The 22,587-nt window shown below is 46.9% G+C and overlaps 1 protein-coding gene across 5 annotated transcripts in view; it reads left to right on the forward strand.

The window, feature by feature from the left end:
* Positions 1-22,587, forward strand: part of GRIK3 (glutamate ionotropic receptor kainate type subunit 3) — a 226,165-nt gene that overhangs the window by 180,324 nt on the left and 23,254 nt on the right. For all 5 annotated transcript variants that reach the window (XM_074934564.1, XM_074934565.1, XM_074934563.1 and 2 more), the window contains one exon: positions 13,837-14,060. In XM_074934564.1, coding sequence (XP_074790665.1) covers positions 13,837-14,060 — 224 coding nt within the window. The remainder of the gene's footprint in view (positions 1-13,836; positions 14,061-22,587) is intronic.

A 22,587-nucleotide genomic window follows, 5' to 3' on the forward strand; every position in this document is an offset into this window, starting at 1 on the left:
ACCAGGAAAGAAGCTAACGCGTGGATTCAAATCTGCCCTTCATAGTTGTGCTCCCCGTGAAGTCCACAGAGGATAAAATGTGAACCGTGTTGGTTATGATGGTTTCCTAGGTGGCTAGTGCTTTGGGAGGTGACAGTAGCCTCCATATGCTGGGTGGTCAACATTACAGAGCCTCATTTTGCTAGAGAAACTAAAATCCTGTTTCATTTCAGCTGGCAAGATGAGTTAACATCTTAAATACAAAAAATTGAGAAAAGAAATGACAATGTCTTGGCTTTCTAACTGTGCCCAGCTCCTCATGCTTTTATGCAATTATTTTCGTCTGTGCCTCCTAGCGCAAGATGTCTAGCTCCGTAGCCTTCTCCTCGTTGCATGTCCTGCGTGATACCCTAATGGAACTGTCTGGTACCTCAGCCTTTGAAATGCAACACACACAACTGAGCAGGTGTTCTGAGGGGTTTTTTTATGTTACATACACTGCTGGAGAAGGTCAGGCCGTGGGGCAGGAGATAGCGGAGGCTGGATAATGAAACGTAATTTGAATATGTAGCATATTTAGATACAGAGTTAAGTGTCACTTCAAAATACCCATAACTAAAAAATACTTTGACTAATTGCCGTCAGCTTTTCCCAGAAAAAATGGAAGTCACTGAGCAGCAACTAGTCACCTCTAATTTTCAATCCTCAGAGAAAGACATTCCTGACAATGCAAAGAGCCTTATTTCTGCTCCTGCGTACCCCGTGCTCCTGGCTATCAATGTTAACGAGAGCTCTGTGCACAGTGGGTGGGGGTGAAGTAATTATGACCTGGAATTCCGTGATGCCGTCAGTCCGGGTGAGGAGTCATTCTGAGAAATCCCACCAAGGCATAACAAGGTGCAAGGGCTGAAGCTGAAGATAGGCAAATTCAGACTGGAAACGTGGCAGAAGTTTTTCACAGGATGGGTAATTAACCACTGGAACAACTTACCAAGGGTTATGGTAGATTCGCCATCACTGGATGTTTTAAAATCAAGATTGGATGTTTTTCTAAAAGATCTGCTCTAATTCAGGGACAGTCTCCCCTGGGCTATGCAGGAGGTCAGACTAGATCTGTGGTTCTCAAACTTTTGTACTGGTGACTCTTTTCACATAGCAAGCCTCTGACTGTGACCCCCCCCTTGTAAATTAGAAAACACTTTTTAATATATCTAACACCATTATATATGCTGGAGGCAAAGTGGGATTTGCGGTGGAGGCTGACAGCTCACGACCCCCAATGTAATAACCTCATGACCCCTTGAGGGATCCTGACTCCCAGTTTGAGAACCTCTGGACTAGATGATCACAATGGTCCCTTCTGGCTTTAGAAACTATGAATATGGAATAGACTGCCCAAAGCTACATTTCTATCTACGGGAATGTGGGAGGAGTCCTAGCCATCCCAGATTTTCCCCTATGCATCACATTTCCCTGTGTTTTCCCTCTCTGTGTCTGGGACCCTGCATTAGCAAATCCCTACAAGCTAAAGGAAACTTTGCTGTGCTCTAGTGCAGGAAAGGGGAATTCACTGGAGCACAGCCGGACTGTGGAGTACAGGGAAGAACCAAGAGCCACTGAGACTTACGTGCACCCTAAACATGATCCTGATACCCAGGTTTGAGAGAAACCTGCTTTGTTAACTCTTATAGAATCTTCCAGTATTCCTGGAGCATTAGGACCTCAACCTACATGCTCCTACTCTGCACTTCTTTTACAAGAGTAATGGGTAAAGTATTACATTTCACTTTATACAATATGGTTTTGAAGTGTGACTAAAATCTGATTGGACTTTTTAGACACACTGCTGGCAAGTGAAAATAGTAATTTTTAAAGTGCTGTGGAAGTTTCAGATAAAGGGGGTATATAAATATGCAAACATTAATTAGCATCCCTGCAGGGTACTTTTTAATGGAAACATTAAATGACTTGCCCAAAGTTACACAGCAGGTGTGTGGCAGAGCCAAGAAATGGACACAGGAATCCTGACTCCCAGTCTCTTACTCTGCACTAGTCACAATTTCCTCTCAGTTCATATTAGGCAATGCTAATTTCTTTTTTCCACCACTGACTTTATCATTATCTTGGAAAGTATGATAGTCTCAAGGCAAGAGCGCACTGCTTGACCAAGGCGCTGAGGCCCTACGGTAATACAAATAAATAATAATAATAGAAGATGAAATGGGAGACCTTGTTAACCTTGATTAACTAATACAGATAGGGTCAGTTAAACCTGGTACAATGCGTTTATTAATAGGATTGTAATCATTCATAAATTATTTCAGCCATCAGCTCATTAACCTGCTCCACAATGTGCAGAAAGTGGTGCAATGCTTTGGAATATTGCAACTTGGTGCCTTTGTTACCCCCACCAAAAAAATAAAATAAAATGCAATAATCTGACATGCTAATTTGCCAGCTCACTGAAGTGTCTTTCATGCTGATTTCACTTCAGGGACCTCCTGGAACAGACCCCGTAAAACAGAACTCCACAATCATTAATGGCATAATCCCATTAGAGTGGCGATGGCAGAGTGCTGGAGCTGGGGAAGAGGCAGGAAACACGAAGATAAGTGGCCACTCTCCCCTAATGATGTAGACTTGACCCTCTAGGCTGAATAAAGAACGGAGCAAGTCTGGCACTACTTGGAGAGCACCTGCTCTTGGCTGAATTCACAGCATTAATTCTCCTGGTGATATCTGAGTTTTGCTGTCCAGGGTGTGAACATGTCATGCTGCCTCACGCTGGCTCCCATAATTCCCTCTGAAGGAGCAAGAGACACAAAGTCTGTGTGGCTGCACGGGCCCAGTTTGTGTCTGTGAGATACTGATGCTGCAGACACCCTTCTAATGGAAGACCAGCCGTAGCCCCCCCTCTCCTGGCACACAGACGCTCTGGGTTTCGGCGCCATACAGGCTGCCACAAGGCATGGTTGATGGAGATGGCCCCACAATGAAGGGAAAATATCCCATTGAATCATTTTGAAATCTCAAATCTGTTGCATGAGATTCACTGAGCAGCACTCTTCCTACTGAGTAGTGCCATGGCCTGACAGGCCTTAGATTAAGACTTGGGCCCAAGGGCAGAGGCCTTTGGAAGACTTATAGAATGGAAGCGAAGCGAAGCGAAGCAAAGCTGCTGGTCTCTGGGATGTTTTAGCCGCAGCACCACTAGTTCTTTGAATCCTCCTTTCTAGCAGGCCTGGATTGGCGGGTACTTGTCTTAGAGTGATTTATCAGTAATACCCGAGCCCCTTCTGAAGCCATTATTTATTTTATCCATGGGTCATTACGTTTTATAGAACTGTTTATGTAAAACATTAAACAGGGAAACTCTTTGAGTGCAACCAGATGGGGCCTGTCTTCAGCAGAGAAGCAGCCGCAAATCATGCACAGAAGGAACAGCAGTTGATTGGCCCCAGGGGGGAACCCTGAGGTTAGGAGTCCGTGCTCACTGAAAGCTAATCGGGTGAAGGCTTGTGAGAGAACTGGGCTTGGATTGGCCCAGCTTCATCTCAGACATCCACCTCCTTCTCAGTGAAGCAGGCGCATCAAGAGAGAAGCATGAGTCAGGTAGGACCATAGGATCCTGTGAGGTGCTGAGCACACAAGGTAATGTTCACCCCGTGTAGAAGACATGGGACACCCGGGTCTTGTGCTGATGTCCTGGTGCAGCCCGTAAGTGGTGCACAGGGCTTCAGTGGGACATTAGTGGTGCCTAGGCCTGGCAAGGCTGACATGGGACTTAGTGTGCCTGGCCCCTCTGAACAGGATGAATTGCCCCCTTCCTGAGATGTGAGGCTGCAATCTTACAATGATTGTTTGGCATCTTGAATGACTGAGACTGATGGGAGATGCTGTTGCCTTAGAAATGTCTGAGGCAGAGAGACGGGATTCAGTGGATGTGGTTTTGGGGAAGAGCGCATGGGAGAAACCACGTCCCAGCTGAGCTTCCATGTGTGTTGTGAAAAGTATCCAAGGAAAAGAGAGATGTTAGTCATGTTGCTTAATGCAAACTAATGGATGGTGCCCAGATACCATGCTGCTGGGCACAGGCCAGGAACTAGAATAGACCCAGGTAATTCAGGGAAGGGAGGAGGGGAAGGACTGGAACTGAGGAAATGAGCTCATCTAGGGCTGCAGCCATAGAGCATGATGCTCAGAAGAAGAGGCTAGGACACCTGCTGCAGTAAATCGGTAATGAAGAAATGTGCACAAGCCCCGCTACCATCATCTAATTATAGATATATCTGGGCTTTGTACACATTGTGTCGTTTCCCCAGCCGTCTGCAGTACAATGGTGCAAGCTCCAGAGTATGACAGAGCTCCGGCTGTTTACTTGATGGTCTCTTGTTGTTTCTTTTGGAGTTATGGGAAATCCCTGATCCAGACAGGGCTGTCCATAGGTGGTAAAGGCTTCATCTGAAAACCTCTGTAAACTGGGCTAGGTTCTAGTCTGTCCTGAAGCACAAGTAGGAAAAGCAACAGCAGCATGAGCAACTCATGGCATGACCCTACCTTCCAGCTCCCAAAGGTGGGTCTGGAGCGAACCGCCTACTACTGTGAGGTGCAAACTGTACATCCTGTCTTGCTGGGTTTGCTGTGATCTGCATCGCTCCTAACAACAGAAAGGGTGGTCTGTGTGAAAGGAGTCTGGTGGTGTTGAGGCCATTTCCAGGCTGACATGACTCATCGCATTAAAGCACTACCACAATTGCTACTAACTGCAGCCCGTGGTTGGCAGCTTCAGCAGAGAAGCCATGAATGGATTGGCCCCTGAAGCCTGAACTCGGTCTCAGCTCATGAGCAAAGCTCATTTTGGGAAGGTTTGGGGTGCACTAATGGTGCAGGGGTGGCCGCTTTCAGTACCATGGTTCTACAGATAAACAGAGAACCTTACGGCTGTCAAATCCACCTCCTTTTGCCAGCAATGCGCGTTCTCTCTCTCTCTCTCTCTCTCCAGATGCCAATGACAACAAATGCAATTAAACCCACATTATGGATTAGTTATCCATAAAATTTCATTTAAAAATTCAAGCCATCTGACAGCTGCACCTTGAAATCTCTTGTTGCTAGGGTGTGGGGCATGGCATTCGTAGGACACAAAAGCAGTAGAAAAGTGGGTTGTTCTTGAAATTTTGTGCACACACATACAAAAAAATAAAACTTCGCTTGTGCTGAAACTAAGTGCCAAATTTCCACTTGGTGTGAAATTTCATGTGGGAAATAGAATGGCATGAAAAATAATAGGGTTTCTAATGGAAATTCCTGCTGACCGGTAAATGTAGTGGAGACATAATATCTGTCCGCAGGGACGATTTATGACAGTTGATTTAACACTTTCACAATAAATGGACATTTATTGACAGTAAATTCTGGTGGAATTACATATTATGACCACGTGGCCACATTCTGATTAATGCTTTCGCGCGGGGTGCCAGGGGGCTGTTTATTTCAAGTGCCTGTTAGCTGGGAATTCATTCGGAAGCCATTGCCTCAGGAATGGAAAGAACCCCTTTGTGTGGTCCTGAGGTGTATTTCATATTTATTTCTATACTGCAGGGATTCAGCATTAAGGAGAAGGCATAAAATAGGAGGAAACGCTGTGCTTCCAGCTGGCTGACCATGCTTCTGCCTTTTGTGTGTGCTGGAGCATCGTTAATCAGGTGGATTCATCTTTTTAAATTCAGTGAACACAACGGAAAGGCAGCATGGCCCGTGGATGGGGCTATGGACTGGAGACCTAGGTTCTATTCCTGCCGCTATCACCATGTTGCTGTGGGACTTTATGCAAGGCTCTTCCCCTCTCTGAGCCTCTGGTTCCCTTGACCGTAAAACCTAGTTAGGTTGTAAACTCTCCAGGGGAGGGACAGTCTCTTTCTATAAGTGTGTACAGCACCTAGCATCGGGTGGCCCTCATCTCAGGTGGGGCTCTTGGCTATACTGCCCTAGAAACCATGATACTGGGTCTTAGTACACTGCAGAATAGGACATGTCCATTAAGGAAAGAGAAGCAGGGAGCCATTGCAGTAGCAAGAAGCCTGGTAGGATGTGATGATGCTCATTTCCCATGTACAGCACATAGCTGAGTTCCTCCCTGGCTGTGTTTGCTTCACCCCGGAGGTTAAATAAGTTCACTGGCGAAACACAACATCTAAATGAAGCTGTGAGAACAGCCATTAAGAGCCAGGGGGGTCAGAGACTCACATGATGTCAGGGAGTGGGAAGCGTTCAGGGCGGCTCAGGTCACAACCTCACCGTTATTCAAACATTAATTCTCACGCTGAGGGATTAGACAAGCAGAATGAGCAGTCACTCACAGAGGGCTCTGCACTGGGCAGTCAGGGGAGTGCAGTGCTCAAAGGCCGGGGAAGGCATATGACGCCTTCCAGCTCCGGGTAGGCTGCAGCCATGCTTACCATCTCTCAGTTCTTTGCTGGCCTCTGTGAAATGAGCTGGTTGTCTTAGTCCTGTCTATAATGGGCCTCCTGTGAAATCAGCTCATACAGGGAGAGCCAGAACTCTCCACTTGCCCTGGGGCTGGTTCCCAAAGGTCAGAGCTGAATCTCATTGGCAGGGAGGAGCATAGGAGTGAATAACTTATGCAGCTACTGCCCAGGCTGCGACCTTGTCTGCTTTTGGTGCTCACTAAATAATAGAAGAAGATGTAGTCCCTGGCCCAGGGAATTTATGGTATGAATAAGACCCAGGCACTTTAATGCACTGGCAACAGGTGCAGTCGTGGAGCAGGACATGTGTCTTCAGGGGCTCATCACCTCCATGGAAGAAGCAGGTTTTGGAGGAAGAGCGGGAAGGAGATGGTGACAAGCAGACAAGCAGACAGGACAGCATGGAGGAAGCAGGAGGGAACAGACAGGAGAGGAGTGAAGCAACTGAGGGAGGCTTTGGGCAGCAAGAGAGTGTGAGAGGAAACTAGGTCGGAGATGTAGGCAGGGCACAGATGGGGAAGGCACAAATCAAGCTTGCCATGGGAGGAGAGAAGAAGCCAGTGATGAGCCAGGCAAGAGAAGTGACCGGGTCAGAGTACAGGAGAGGATGAGCATTGTAGTGGCCATGTTTTATGTGTCCTTGGTAGGAAGAATCGAGAGCTGCTCTCTCTGGCATTGTCAGTCAAGCACCAAAAGAACAATTAATTCATTAAATAAAATATGCATTATTTACCTGTCTCTCAGGCAATGCACACATAATTAGTTTATGCAAATACCTAGCTCCGGTTGGCAAAATAAGGATGGAGGTATTCTATTTTCCTGAATAAATATGTATCTTGGGGCCCATGTTTGCCAGACGGCTGTGAATGGCTGTGACATGCCTCAGCTTTGGAGGAAGGAGCGTTGTCTGTGCTGACCCTTGCGAGGGGACAGTGGCTGTTTGGGAGCTGCTCTGACCCCATTCCCTTGCACAGCTGAGAGATCTGCATGGGCGAGCGAACATTTCTGCTCAGACTTTGGTTCTCCATCCACTTACACTGGTATAAACCAGGAATAACTCCCCTGAGCTCACTGTGGGGTAAAATCTGTGTAAGGGAGAGCAGACTCACTCCCCTTTGAAGACTGGTGGGGAAGTTTCCTCATTTGGCATTCGGTCTGCTGGACAAAATTCTGCTTTTGGCTCCGATTCACCAAGGCACTTATGTATCTGCTTAACTTTAAGCAGCTGCGTAAGTCCCCAATGAGACATGAGGCTGGGTTGAAGTGGTTTTGCTGAGTCAAGGCCCCTGTGTACCTGGCACTTGCAATAATTCTGCGGCTATAATAAAAAGACTTTTTGCTATTCAGCAATGTAAAATTCTGGGGTGAGTGGAGGAAACATTTAGAGGCTGTAAGTAAGTGACTTCCTGGTTTGTAATGTCAGAACGCCACAATGAAAGCTTCACCCCTGCTAGTTTTTGCCTTAGAATCTTGCGGTCAGCAAATCCTTAGTTAGATGCCACCTTCTGAAAAATCTGCATCGATGAGAAAGGGGATCTCAAAGTGCAGTTCTGTATTACCATTACCAGCATTACCAACAAGCATTTCCGTGCTGGTTTTTGTCCACTTCAGGCTGACATTGTTCGGGACACTTCAGCAAAAATGGCTCGGCCATCGCTCATAACAAGGTGAGGGGAAAATACATAGTTTTGACCATGTTAAAAAATTCTGACAACTGTTTTGTTGAGAAGCTCTAGCACCTCTGTGGTTTGGAGCAGGGACCTGATTATTTCTATGTTACTCTTCGAGGATCATAAGGGAGCCCCCATCTAGAGGGAAATAATTCCCTAAATCCCCAAATTTTAAAAGATTTCATTGGGAATTTTCATAGATTTTTTTAAGGCCAGAAGGGTTTATTATTCTGAACTCCTGATAACACAGGCCACAGAATTCTCCCCCACCCCGTAACGCCTGCTTTTAGCCCATTAAGTCTGGCTCAGAGAGACAGCCGAACTGATTTAAAGATTTCAAGTGCTGGCGAATCCACAGCATCCTTAGATAAGCTGCTCCAATGGTTAATATGGTTTCATAATTTCTAAAAGCAAATGCTGGGCAAAAAATAAAGGATAAATAATAAATAAGATGGATATCTTATGTGTTAAGCACCTAGTGTGCATGACATTGAACAAGACTGAAGTCAAGTCAGAGACACAGCCCTTGCCCTGAGGAGCGTGCGTGTAACATATATACAAACCAAGCCACCTACTGATTTGTGATTGCATCTATAAGACTTTTTACTGGATGCTGTCCAGGGTGGTCTGTTAGAGCTGAAGCACGTGTTCAGTGAGGTAGGATAGAAAATGTTCCCTCCCCCAGTACAGCTGGGTTTCCTACTGGTGGGTTTTACAGCAGTGTATATGCTCAGTTTCCACATGACATAGATGCCTCAAGGATTGTGGTGTCTGGTGCACCCTGGAAATGCTATCAATTCGTCATCTAGAGCAGCTGAATGTTTTGCAGTTTCCACCTGCAGGGCTTAAACTTCCTGGGTGAATTTCTTGTTGCCAGGCACCTGTTCGTTGCTGGAATGTCTTTTAAAAGTGGCCAGCAAAGCTGCACACGAGAGTGCGTTTAAGGATACACACTGGGGCTGTCCTACTCAGTCTGAGAGGGGAAAGAAGTGAAAATCCAGGGCAATGCCAGACTGAATCAAGAAATTGTGTTAAGGATGAGGAAGAATGTGACCATGTGTGCCTAAGTGACCTGGGCTATATGTGTAGCTGGGGTTGTAGCAGGTTTTGCACATGACTGAAAAATTGGTTGTAAAAGCTTTGGATTTTTGTGAGCTGCCAGAAGCTGTGGAAATGTTGGCGAAACAATATTTTATACTAAGATACAAACACTGCTTTCCACTTGTTACAAATGACCATAAAGCGTGTCCGGGAAAGTAAACTGACTTTCAGAGAATGGAGATTGTTCCACCAACGCTTTGAGGAGGCGCTGGCCGTGCCTTGTTGCAACCTCAGTGTGCCTGAGTTTCCACATTGGTGTGACAGATGTTAGTGACGTGGCTTGATGCACTAGTGGAAGGTGCTTGGATACTATGGTGATGAGTGTGGTCTAGGAACCTAGATAGACGAGACTGGGAAAAGGATGAGTGTTGTATCTTGGGCACATGATGCGTTTGCTTCTGTTGAGTGATCTGGGTTGTTGACATGGCAACAGATTTCCTTAAACTGCCAGGACCAGAGTTCAAGTTCTGCTTAAGTAGCAGGTGGAATTTGCTGGTTTCATCCTCGGTCTTGGTGGATGGATAAAGATTTCAAACTTCACCCTCTTTTTGAGGCTGAGACAAAAGGAGTCCAAAGGAAACAGAACTTGTGACAGACAAACCTCAACAGGTTCAAAGTTTTGGTGAATTTTGAGATGCTGAGCTAAACATTTCTCTGGCTTCATGCTGGCCTGTTTGCCATGGGGCCTCCTGACCTTTGAGCTAAGCTAGACCAGGGATCGGCAACCTTTGGCACGTGGCCCATCAGGGAAATCCAGTGGTGGGCTGGGACGGTTTGTTTACCTGCAGCATGCACAGGTTCGGCCGATCGCAGCTCCCACTGGCTGCTGTTCGCCGTTCCAGGCCAATGGGGGCTGCGGGAAGGGCAGCCAGCACATCCCTTGGCCCGTGCCACTTCCCGCAGCCCACATTGGCCTGGAGCGGCGAACCACAGCCAGTGGGAGCTGCAATCGGCCGAACCTGCAGACGCTGGAGGTAAACAAACCGTCCTGGCCCGCCAGCGGATTACCCTGAGGGGCCGTGTGCCAAAGGTTGCCGATCCCCGAGCTAGATTATTATTCAGTGCAATTTGTGCTCCCGAACCCCTGAGGTACTTCTGAAAATCTCTCTTCCCATTGTTTATTACCGTTATTTGTATGACAGTAGTGCCTAGAGGCCTTCTGGAGCCCCATTATATTAAGTGCTGTACAAACATATAGAGAGGGGCCATGCCCCCAAAGCTTGCAGCCTAAGACAAGCTGGAGATATTGCAAGAATGGCCTTTTATGTGGCATCTTGATATTTCTGCTTCAAGTCAAAAACCAGGAAAGAGGGAGGTGGACAGCACCAAAAATAAATCAAAAAAGGACTGCTCTGAGCCCTGGGCAAAGCTTCCATTTCAGTTTGGTTTGAGCTTCAGGGCTGGTTTGTATTTGATTTGAACTGATTTGCCATTCCATAGCTGCCATTCAGCCAGCTGGCATAACTGTATTTATTGATATTTGTTTTAAATGTGCCTGCTTGAACTCTAAACGCACATACAAGGAACAACACATGCTACCCCAAACAGACCCATAGAGAAGGTTAGGGCTTTGCCAAACCAGCCTGTCCAATCATTGAAACTATAAGTACACACATGACTTAGTAGAGTGAAATTCCCTCTGTGCAGAAAGCCAGCAAAAGAGAGATGACCCCAAGTACATACTAGGCCGTGCCTAGGCCATGTGATCTGAGTTTCCCTGGGGATGTTTGCAGTAAGACATGAGACGTGAGGAACAAAGGCATAGTACAAAATGTCCCATCCTTTATTCACACTCACCACTGAGACACTCCCACCAGTGTCCTAGAGATCTGTTACTTCTTTGACTCTCTGGGGTTTCCACAGAGAACCTATCAAGTTTCATCATGAAGTCGACTGTGGGGAAAGAAAATGAACACTCTACCTCATGCTGCTAGAATATTACTTCCTGCTACTTAATTTCTGCGTTGGCCTCCCTCTGTGACATTCTGTACTTGCAGCAACATTGAAATGAAGGCCAAAAAATATGCCTTCTATGTAGGGTGGCATTTGCAGCACGCTGAAATCTCTGGTTGGTAAGTGTTGCTGCAGGGGGCAAGGTTACAGCCACCGGTTAGGACATTTTAAAATACACTGTCTCTGGATCTATAATTAAGCCTATTAAAAATGCAAACTCATTCCTGGGCAGATCACAGCTGGGTCAAAACCCCTCAGAACAGAACATCTCCTGCTGGTAAGCACAGTATTTATATACCTAGGATCAACAGAAGAGCTATGCGGTAAAGTTACAGACTGTAATTATTAAACAAGGTGGACCAATTTCTGCCTGCCGATACGCTGGCGTACATCTGAAGCCACTTCCTTGAAGGTAATGAATTTATCCCAGTGTCACCTCATCCAGACCCTGGCCCAATGCATTAAGTAGGTTCTGCACCATCCAACTGCATTTCTTTTTATCCATGGAAGGTATTTATAATTACAACACCTGCCCACCTCACCTTCTGCCTGCCCCCTGGGATCTGCATGGTTAACATATGGTCCAAGCCCTGGGGTCTGGATGCCTGATGCAAACCCCGTTGTAGATAGAAGGAATCTCATTGACTTCAGGGGACTTTGACCCAGGCCCTGAGCGCAGATCAGGGTACAGATACCTTCTGGGGAAGCATCTCAGCCCCAGCTAGACTCCCTAGGAGGCCTGAAAACTCATGGGTCACCAGCATAAGTGGAGCTGCCCCATCCCTGCCCCTATGTCCGCCCCCACACACTTTGCAAGCTCAGAGAAGTTATAACAAGCCATCCTGTGAGCATCACAGCCCTGCCTACACCCAGCGAGGAGGAAGACAGTAGCTTTTTAGTCAGAGCTGCAACCAGGATCACTGGGGCTTCTAAGCAGCAGTACCCCACCCCCGTGCCATATTAATGGGAGCCTAGACCTTCCCTAAAGACGGTGGTTCTCAACATCATAAGGGGAAAACAAATGGGCTGAAGAAAGAAGCAGGAACCAGGGAGGGAGCACAGGGATAAACTGAATAATTAAAAGGAAGGAGTTCCCCATGGCCTTGTTGAGATTAATAGAAGCATAATAAGTTGAAGCTGCATCACAAATATATCTCTCTGCATGAGCTGCTTGCCACGCCAAGTGCTGGGCATTGCAAGACCCAGATGCCCTGAGGGCATCAGAAGGATCCTCTGGCTATGGCAATTATTATTGATGATTACTGTGTGGCCTCCCTGGGCACTGGTGTGAGAACCAGGACAGATGTAGGTAACGGATGGACGGACATACACCCAGAGGGCAGGCCAGGCTCCCTGGGTGAAAAGGTGCATGGGGGGAAGATTTCGCCACTTGCTCCAGCAGCTGCGTACTCCTGACAGATCCCTCACGCAAAGGAAGAGGAAAATCCTGGAGTTGATCTGCCCTGAGGGGCCAAGATTAAAATTTGGCCTGTGGTTTGGGCCCAGTTCAGCATGGCAACTGCAGTGGGATTGGAAGGTGCTCAGCACCGTACAGGATCATGCCCCTGGGAGAAGGAGCCTGCCCGGGGTTGGTTTGTTGTTCAGCTAGCAAGCTTTAGGTTTTAGTCTCCAGGCAACATGTGCTGCAAACCCAAGTGACCCTAACAGAGGGGCTGTGTGGGCTGGTGGGGAGGGCCCTGGGCTGGGGGTGGGGAGACCTGGGCTCTATTCCTGCCTCTGCCACTGACCTTCTGTGACAACCTGGGCAAGTCACTGCTGCTCTCGGTGCCTCAGTTTCCCCTCCCATCTGTGGCTGTTTATATTGCATACTCTTGGGGGCAAGGACTCTCTCTCTCACGCTGGTTTCAGTCAGGTCCTCTAGGTGCTACTGTAATACAAATGAGTAGTAATAAACTAAGGGCCAGTGTGTACATGAACTGGGGGAAAGAGCATCTCCCCTTATGTCTATGGTGCTTTTTTCCATCTCCCTCCCCCGCCCCCTCCGTCTCTCTCCCCCTTGTCACCAGCCAAACCTGGTCTTGCCCTGAGCCTTGAGCCCTTCGGCTGACTGTGCTTTGAGTGCTGGTGATTTGTCTGAATCCCCCCCACCTCCTGGATGTGTAACTGAGCAGGGTGGGCGTGAGACCCTGTGGACCAGCCCTGGTGAGTTTCACGGCGAACTGAATCAAAGCGTGAAGAACAAATCTCTCAATGTTTCGCGTCCGCTCAGTTCTGATACTTCCCTGATTCTGCAACCCTTGGGCCCCATCCACAGTTGGTATAAACTGATTTCTGTGGCGCTAGCCCAAACGCCTCCAGGCGAGACCCAAACCGCTTCCAAAGATCCTGGTATCGTCTTTCTTCTTCAGGTTGGGGGGGAAAGCCGAGGAGGGGCTGGTGTGTTTCTGCTTTGAGTGAGGCCAGGCCTGCCCCAAGTTGGAATAAACAACAGAGTGAATTTACCAAACACTTGCTGCTGCTCCCTGCATTCGGTCGGCGTCTCCCCTGCCCTGGGCACCATGACTTCAGGCTCCCAGGAGGGCGGCCGGTCTGAGGAGGCAATGTGCTTAGATGGGGCTGGAAGTGCCTTGGTTTCTAATGGCTTCTCTCTCTCTCTCTCTCTCCCTCTCTGTGTTGCCGCACAGAAAGCTGATCTGGCCGTTGCTCCTCTCACGATCACCCACATCCGGGAGAAAGCGATAGACTTCTCCAAGCCTTTCATGACACTGGGGGTCAGCATTCTGTACCGGAAGCCCAACGGGACCAATCCCAGTGTGTTTTCCTTCCTCAACCCCTTGTCTGCTGACATTTGGATGTACATTCTCCTCGCCTACTTGGGGGTCAGCTGTGTGCTGTTTGTCATAGCCAGGTAAGGGGCGCTCCGATGCCACGGCTCCAGATTGCCATTGCACATCACGCGTGCTGCCCTTTGCCGAGTTCAGAATCATTTTGTTGCTTGGTGTACCACCCCCAAAAGCCTGCAAATTAAACCCGTTCTTCTCTTAATTCAATGACATTTCCTCCATTGCACAGAGACAGGCTGGTTTGTTATTGTCGGGTTGCTCATGATTGTCAGACTGCATGCACTGTTTATTTCCCCTTCCTTGCTGTGGGATAACTGGAGCACCAGGCTGAGCATCCTTCATTATTGCAGGGCTGCTCACGATTCAGACAGTGTACATGGTTTGTTATTATACGGTTGGGTTACTTCACAGGGCCTGATTCTGATCTCACTTACACTGGTTCCACACCATTGCAGCTCCAGTTGAATCAATGGATTTACTCCTGATTTACTCTGTGAGTGAAATGATAATCAGGTCTGCTGTTTGGGGGATGGGGTTTATTTATTTACTGTAAGATCACTCACTGAGATAAGCAGGCTTTGTTATTGTAGGGTTGATGATCACTTCTCTATATGCTGGTTTGTTAGTGTGGGGTCAGTCATCCGTAGGCACGATGGTTTGTTACTATAATACAGTAAGATGCCCTGTCAGCGTTGGGCTGATCACGCTATGCCGTTAAGGTGGGATTTCTCAGTAGTGGTATCATGCTGTGCAGATCGCTTTGCTATTGTAGGGTCCCTAGCAGTGGCTGCTGCTTTTCTCAATGGAAGTAGCCACGGAACACAGGAACTGGCCGACTGGATCAGCCCATTTAGTCCAGTATCCTGTCTCGAGAGTTGGCCAGTGCCAGCTGCTTGGAGGTGCCAGAAACTTTGTAGTTAAAATGCTGGGTTAGCTGCCCATAGCACAAGTTCCTTCTACCCCCTTTACTCCCTCTCCGCTATGACATAGAGAGTGGTTTATAGCCTTTCAGAGAGTTTTTTTTTTTACCCTACTAAAAGTAGCTGTGGGTGTTCTCACGTGTAAGCCTCTTTTGAATCACATTAATCTCTTGGCCCCAATGACGTGCTGTGGCAATGAGTTCCCCAGGCCAATTATGTGTTTTGGGTTTGTTTGTTTGTTTTTTAAGTGTCAGCGGGGTAGCCGTGTTAGTCTGTATGCACAAAAACAATGAGGAGCCCGGTGGCGCTTTAAAGACTAACAGATTTATTTGGGTAAATATGCAAGAAGATGCAAGAAGAAGTGGGTTTTTTACCCACGAAAGCTTATGCCCAAATAAATCTGTTAGTCTTTAAGGTGCCACCGGACTCCTCATTTTTGTTTTTTAAGTATTTCCTTTTGTCACTGTAAAGCCTGTTGCCTTTCCATTCACTGACTGTGCCCTAGTTGTGATGAAGGGTAGTGGGAGCACCTGATTTATCTTCTCTGTGCTGCCTTTTTCATATCCCCTCTAACCAGTCCCACTCTCTCGAGACACAGATCGCCCCATAGCCTCCATCACTTTCACCTTCTCTCGCTGAACCCTCTGCAAGTGATCCCCCAAACCGTCTGTATAGCAAAACACTGGGAAGCCTGTTGCTATGGACCTGGCAATGTGTCTGTTTACAAAATTAACATGCCGCTAATCTTCATGTTTAAAACACATTCCTATCTTTAAAAGCAGCAGCATTTGCATACATTTGCATGCGTTATTAATTTCATACAGTCTTTGTTTGATGAGATACACAGTCTGGGGCCACTTCAGAATATGCACAGGCAAAGTGTCTGTGTCCCTCCCATTGGACAATGGGCCATAAATAAGCTTATGGGCCTTCCATGCAACAGGAAGGTCTCTCTTGGAGGCACTAGTCCCCATTAGCCCTCCCTCGCCTTTTGATTAGTATCCTTAATTGAGCCATTTTCTAATGGCTTTGCTTCCATTTTGCATGCCACTCATCCATATTTATGGGACACAGAGACAGCCTTGTTTTGGTTGTCTGAAGGGGTCCTCAGGGGTGCTTAATGCAGCACATAAATGAGCTATTATGGCCATGCTTTGCTGTTTATCATTTCAAAGCTCATAAATTGGGAGCTTGGAGAGCAGCCTGCTCCATTGTGGCTGTGCTTTTGAAGTACCACTGTGACTGGTGCCATGTGGCTGGAGTTTGCTGTGGAGTTTTTTCCAGTACCTAGAAGAGCTCTCAATATTATCCTGATGGGCTACATTTCCTTTGCATGCCATGGACCATCTGTGTCCCAGAGACCAGCCTGAGACGGGCTTTGCCTATGGGCACAAACAGCAGTTCAGTGCCCAATTCCCATTGTGAGTTAGGTACCTCACTGCCATTTGTGCCCTGAGAAATCTCCAGCCCCCAGGACTGCACCAGCTCTCTGGGCAGGCCTCAGTGCCCAGTAGCTTCCTAGGATGGACGGAATGGTGTTTTCCTTAAAGTGTCCTTCAAAAAGAGCAGCCTGCCTCTAATCCACTGACATTTCAATCAAATATTCAAAGCAGAGATTAATTATCAAACGACAGTATCCAGAATCCATTAACCCCGATGTTCCAGCATTGCTGCAGTTTGCAGCCCTCCTGGGTTCTCTGCAGCATTTAGAAATGATTACCGGGGTTTAGCACGTAATACCCTAATTACACGTACAGCAGTTGTCAAAGTAAACTCTGCTTAGCAGGCAGAATATTTGTTCTCTCCAGAACATCTGGGCTGGCGAAGCAGCTGATTCTTCTTACACTTGTGTCAATCAGGAGTAACTCCACTGACATCAAAAGACGTAACTAGGCCCAGGGTGTTTGGAGGGTAAGTAAAAGGTTTACTCTGACAATGAGACCTGTTCTTCTTACCAGTCTTCACAATGAATCTCTAGCAAGTGACAGGACTTAGAGTGTGTCTAACCCTTCACAGCTTCCCGGCACTCTGCAGGCACTAACTATAGCTCTGTAGGAAAGGGACTGTCTGTTTGTACAGCATCTAGCACATTGGGGTGCTGGTCCATGACTGACACTCCTAGAGCTACTGTAATACAAATAACAAAGGGTAATAATTATCCATAAACATTATCCCCATTTTGCAGATGAGGCAACAGGCAGAGCTGATTTAAAAAAATGAAATTGAGATTATTTTTTTTTTTGGTGGGGATGGACAGTCACGTTTTTTTCATGACAATTTAATGCCATTTTCCAACCATTTTCCAGACCTGTCCAAGGTTGCACAACAAATAAGTAGCAGGGGTGGGATCAGGATTCAGTATTTCCTGGCTTCTACTCCCATGCTATCTCCACATGTTGAGCCACAGTTGACTTCAGTGGGAACCTTGCCCATGAGGTCACAAATGATAATGGCCGTACATTCATATAACGCCATCCACCCTCAATAATACTGAAGGAATTTACAATGCAGACATGGACCCAGCCAAAAAATTTGGGTCCAGATCCCAAGGTGATGTTATGAGCGAACACCTGTTAGAAAATTCATAAATAGCTGGTGAATTTCATCCCATAGGTAGCTGCAAATCATGGGAGGGTGAGGATCCCTGTATATCTTTTGTACAACAGGGATTCTTGTATATATCACATAGCAACACAACACACCAGTCATTCACTTCCGGGAATATCTTCCATTCAATACTCTATCTAATTGAAACTGCAGGGGAGCTACGGAGGTAGAGCCAGAGAAGAGAACACCAGCTGCTGAATTACCAATACTGTTTTTATAGCTTCATAGTTTAAGACCAGAAGCGACCATTAGATCATCTAGCCTGACCTCCTGTATATCACAGGATATTAATTTTCACCTATATACCCCTAACATTGAGCCCAAAGACTTTAATTAGACCAAAGCATTTCAGTCCTTAGCTTTGGGGAACTGGTAGCCTCACCACACTAGGTGGCATGGCTGAAGAGCTACGGAAAAACGTGTTAGAGATCTGCGGAATTTTGCTCTGGCAGCTCTATCCCGACCTCCTGATCAGCTCCTTAGCACTTTTGCAGTGCCAGAGAGAGAAGCTCCCAGACACTTAGCAGGGAATGAGATGTTCATCTGGAAAGATGAACACAGGCTAATTATGATTAGCGAAGTAGTCGCTGTGATGAGTAACAGCATTATCTCTGCTCTCTGTCTCTGCTAACAATGCGGAACATTGCTAGATGGACTCTATTGACATAAGGACTGTGTTTGATTTCTTGTGTGGTTTGGAATTAGAATTCTAATACATTTTTAGATTTACGAGTTTACATTTCTTTCTTCACAGGGGGGACCAAAAAATCCCTAAAGCTCATCCTGATTTTCCTTTCCAGGCATTTTAAAAGGCAATTGATTAAACCTGAAACAGAAAAATCTTTTCAATGGACAGTGATGAAAGGCACAAAGGAAACTGGAAATGAACTGCCAGCTCCACCCACAGGTGGAATGGAATTAGGGAGTTGACCTTTATAAAGAGGAAATTCGGAATGATCCTTGCAGTGGGCCAAGTGGTGTATTGTAAAATGGATGGGGTTGCCTACCCAAATGCACACTGAAGAACCTCTGTGTTATCCCCAGGGGCGTATGCATTCAGCAACTGTCTTCTCCAAAGGCTGAAAAGGAGTCCCATGCAGAATAAAGTTTTGAGATCTCCATTGTCCAGTGACATGCACTGGTTCCTGCGTGCCATTAGAGGGGGAATTGTTCACCCTCCGGATGGGGGATTTTGGCTGCAGCGCCTGCTACACAAACACACTTGTGCCTCTGCTCCAAAGTGGGGAGTTCTCTCACAGCTTCTCTCTCATTTTCTGACACGTATAGATAGGAAAGGAGCAGAATGCTCTGATCTGTTGGGGCTGGTGCCTGGAGCACGGGAGGGGGACTCCGAAGAGCTGTGTTCTCTGGGGCTCTGCTCTGGGACCTGGGGCAGGCCACTTGCGCCTCTCAGGCCTGCTTTCCCGGTGTGGCACTGCCGGCTAGAGGACCCTATGAATCCGAGAGCAAGAGGCGTCAAATGGTAACAGCATGTGTGTGACGCAGTCCAAGCTCCTGCAATGGAGGCGGCTAGCGGCGTTAACTCTTGTTTTTTCTGCCTCTTTGACAAATGGGAGAAAAGAACAGCTTTGACGACTGCCTTCGGTTCCCTGGGCAACCCCCCATTGCGGAGTAACCTCTTCTGGAGGTCTTGGCTCGAATGACCTGCGGCATCTCCTGCTGAATGAGCAGATGGGAGAGCAGAATCCCCTGTAGTGCTACCCAGCCCTACGCCAAGTTCAGCTACTACCTGGCATTTCTTAGCTGCCTTGGATAAAAGGGTGCTCTGGAGTGCTGGTGGGACTGAGTGCCCCGGTTTGTTATTGTAGGGTTGCTGCAGAGTGCTAATAGGGCTGTGTACATTGGGCTGGGTGACTGGAAAGCTGCCGGGGTGGGTGGGTGGGGTTTATCCATTAGTGGGGAAATGGCTGGGGTGCCTTTTTGTCTCAGGAACCCATAAAAATAGCTTTGCTTTTGGAAAGAGCTAAAACAGCCCCCAGGAGCAATCCAGGGGCTGGTTCCTGGCTGGAATGGGCTGCCATGAGAACTGAACCCACACATGAAAGAGCCCCAGCTGCTGTTAATATTATTCCTATCGCCCCATCTTCTCCTACTGCGTTATTGTTATAACAAAGTGTATCACTGAATGGCAAGGATCAGGATCCTAATTACCAGAGTTAATTAGCACAGGGCCATCAGTGCTGCTTCATTTCCAGTAACGTCTCTGTTCGGCGTTGACTGATGTCACTGGTCTGGTTGCTGAGATTACAGGAGCGACGCACGTTCACAATTCAAGCTGCAGTTTGCTCCTTCTTAAACTCTACCTGATGATTCCAAAGGGGACGCTCTGGATGCTCAGATGCACCTCACGGTGCACTGCAAATCCAGGGTCAGAATGATGAGGGAACTCCTTCCATTTAGCTCGGCCTGCCAACTCTTGAAGTCTCCAATGAAATGGCTGTCCACTGTCAGAGTGTCCATATCTCCTCAGACCGAGGGTCTCAGCCCCAGAAAAGTTTGAAGCCTGGCTCCATTGTGAAGTGGCAGGTTTGGTCCCACTTTGCATGGCCCAAATCCAGGTGTTGAAATGGGTTAACATTAATTTCTTCCATGTCATTTATCATTTGCTGTTCCGTAGTTTTCCATACAGCTTCCTTCGGTTTAGTTTGCACTGATAAAATGTACAGATTTGTAGCAAAGCCAATGCCTGAGTCACATCATGATGCCTGCAATGTAATATAGCATTTTTCCTATCCAGTTACTCACAGGGTACAATAATTTATAGGCACCTTTGCACATACAGTTTCCTTTTTTCCTCCTCTTTCTAACTAATAGGTTCTGCTTCTGCCATTTTCTTCTGCCCTAGTGCCCTTTTAAGGAATTTCTAGCATCCAGTGTGATTAAAGTTGTACAGGAATGATCCTTTAATGCACGCAGATGGAGAGCGAGAGATATCACGGGGAAAATGGTGGGTTTATTTATGGTCTCCAGACATAATGGAAACAATGCCTGCTCTTGACCTTCGCAAAGCCTCTGGAAGTTCTATTCTCAGAAGAAAAACAAAGTCAAATAGTCAAGCTGTAATTCAAAGACATGCACCTCCCAGACTAGGCACCAGGGGCCTCTGTCGAAGCTATCATCATAGGTCAGTGACACTTAAAACCGACTCGGGGACTATTTAGAGGCAGGCAAAGGATGTATTTGATCCATCATCACTTTTAATCAGTCTTTCCTGCTTCTTGATGGGGCCACTGCCTCTAACCACCCTGATCCCCAAAGAGCCAGAAACGCTAGAGATACAGATCAGCTTCATGGTGGTAATTTGTCTGGTGACACTTATACAATGATCCAAGCCAGCAGTGCAGCCGGCTGTTCCCTTCTAATCATCACCTGTTGCTCTCAGTGATGTGATCCCCAAATTACTACTGATCAGGGGATCACGCATGGAGGTTTTTAAATATTTTAATCCTAACAAGGGCCACGCCACCCATGAGAGACTTCTCTGGAGATGCAATTTAGCCTCAAAGTATTTTGTGACAGATCCTTGCTTTCTACTTGAGCCTTCTTTGAAATGCTTCCCCACTCTTCCTGCAAAGAAAAACCAAAAAAGGAAGTGAGCTGTAGCTCACGAAAGCTTATGCTCAAATAAATTGGTTAGTCTCTAAGGTGCCACAAGTCCTCCTTTTCTTTTTGCGAATACAGACTAACACGGCTGTTACTCTGAAACCTGTCAAAAAATAATTGTATTTTCTCATGAACCATTTCACTTGAAACCTGGTCCTCACATGGGGGGGAGGAAAGCCTGCCCCCATGAATCCTTAGCGGCCCCCATTTATTATGGCTCCAACAAGAGGGAAGGAATGAACCCCTCCATGCCTTCATTATGTCTCTCTTGCTTTAATGGTCCCATGAGCCTTTTCAGGCACTGAAGTCACTCCCCTGCTTTGCAGTCTTCTGAATATTTCTCTGTAATTTGAGCAGCACTACCAGGTTCTCACTCAGAGACCTTCAGCGTGTTATCTTGTTGGGCTCATTTGATCTTCCCAATTCCCCTTCCATTTTATATTCTTTCAGTTGGCAGCCGGAGAAAGTTTTTATCTAATTCTTCAACTCTGGCTTCAGTCAATGGGTCTGGCTTGCTCACTATATTTTATGTACTCTCAGTGTAAAGCCCTGGCACACTTCAGCCCAGGCCATTAAAGAAATGGGCAGTATTTAAAGCCGACTTTGATTTCAGTACAATTTTGTCTTCCTTTCTAATTTTGGAATAATGGAATATTATCCCCATCTGACAGATAAGAAACTGAGGCACAGAGGGAGCCCAAGGTTACACAGTCAGTCTGTGGCGGAGCCAGGAATTGAACACAGACTTCCAGAGTCAAGATCCTCCGGTCCTCTAAAGTGTGACCTGGCAGTGACTGAGAGTTCAGGAACAGTGTGTGAAGTAATCTGGGGTCCATGTCACTAGAGTCTTCCACTTGTCCCTTTATTGGCAGTCTTAGCAGAGATGTCTACGATTCAATGGGTCATGGAGACGTATGTGTCCCCTCAAGGGTGGCTCTGGCAGGTTGGGATTGAGACACTTTAGTAGGGCAGAGCCGGGGAAGCCTCCAGTGCTGCTGCCAGTCATGCACCTGAGTGAAAATGAGGGGAGGGATGTGGTCTCCGGGAGAGGAACTCACATACTGCACTGACAGGCACATGGAGAACAGAGATGGACAACGCTCTTCATCACAGCATTTCTGACCAGACAAATGTTCCAGTAATCGTAATCATTCCGTTTTCATCTATCTTTGGAGGGTTTTTGTTGGGGGGGGGGAAATCATTCATTTTCAGTTGCCAGATTTCACTTAATACCCAAAAATGCTGAAGAAATGTTCTGATGAAAACTATAAATGTCATTAACAGGGGGAAAAAATAATTCCCCAACATGGAGGAATGGACAGATTTATCTACAAGTTCCCTCGCACAGCACAAATATACTCAAAATTAATTTGCAAGATTTTGTGAAGTACAAAGTCCTGTAATGCCCCATTTAGTCTATACCCCGGCAAATTCAGGATTG

The sequence above is a fragment of the Natator depressus genome, chromosome 19 (genome assembly GCF_965152275.1).
Source record: "Natator depressus isolate rNatDep1 chromosome 19, rNatDep2.hap1, whole genome shotgun sequence".
In the NCBI taxonomy this organism is placed as follows: Eukaryota; Metazoa; Chordata; order Testudines; family Cheloniidae; genus Natator; species Natator depressus.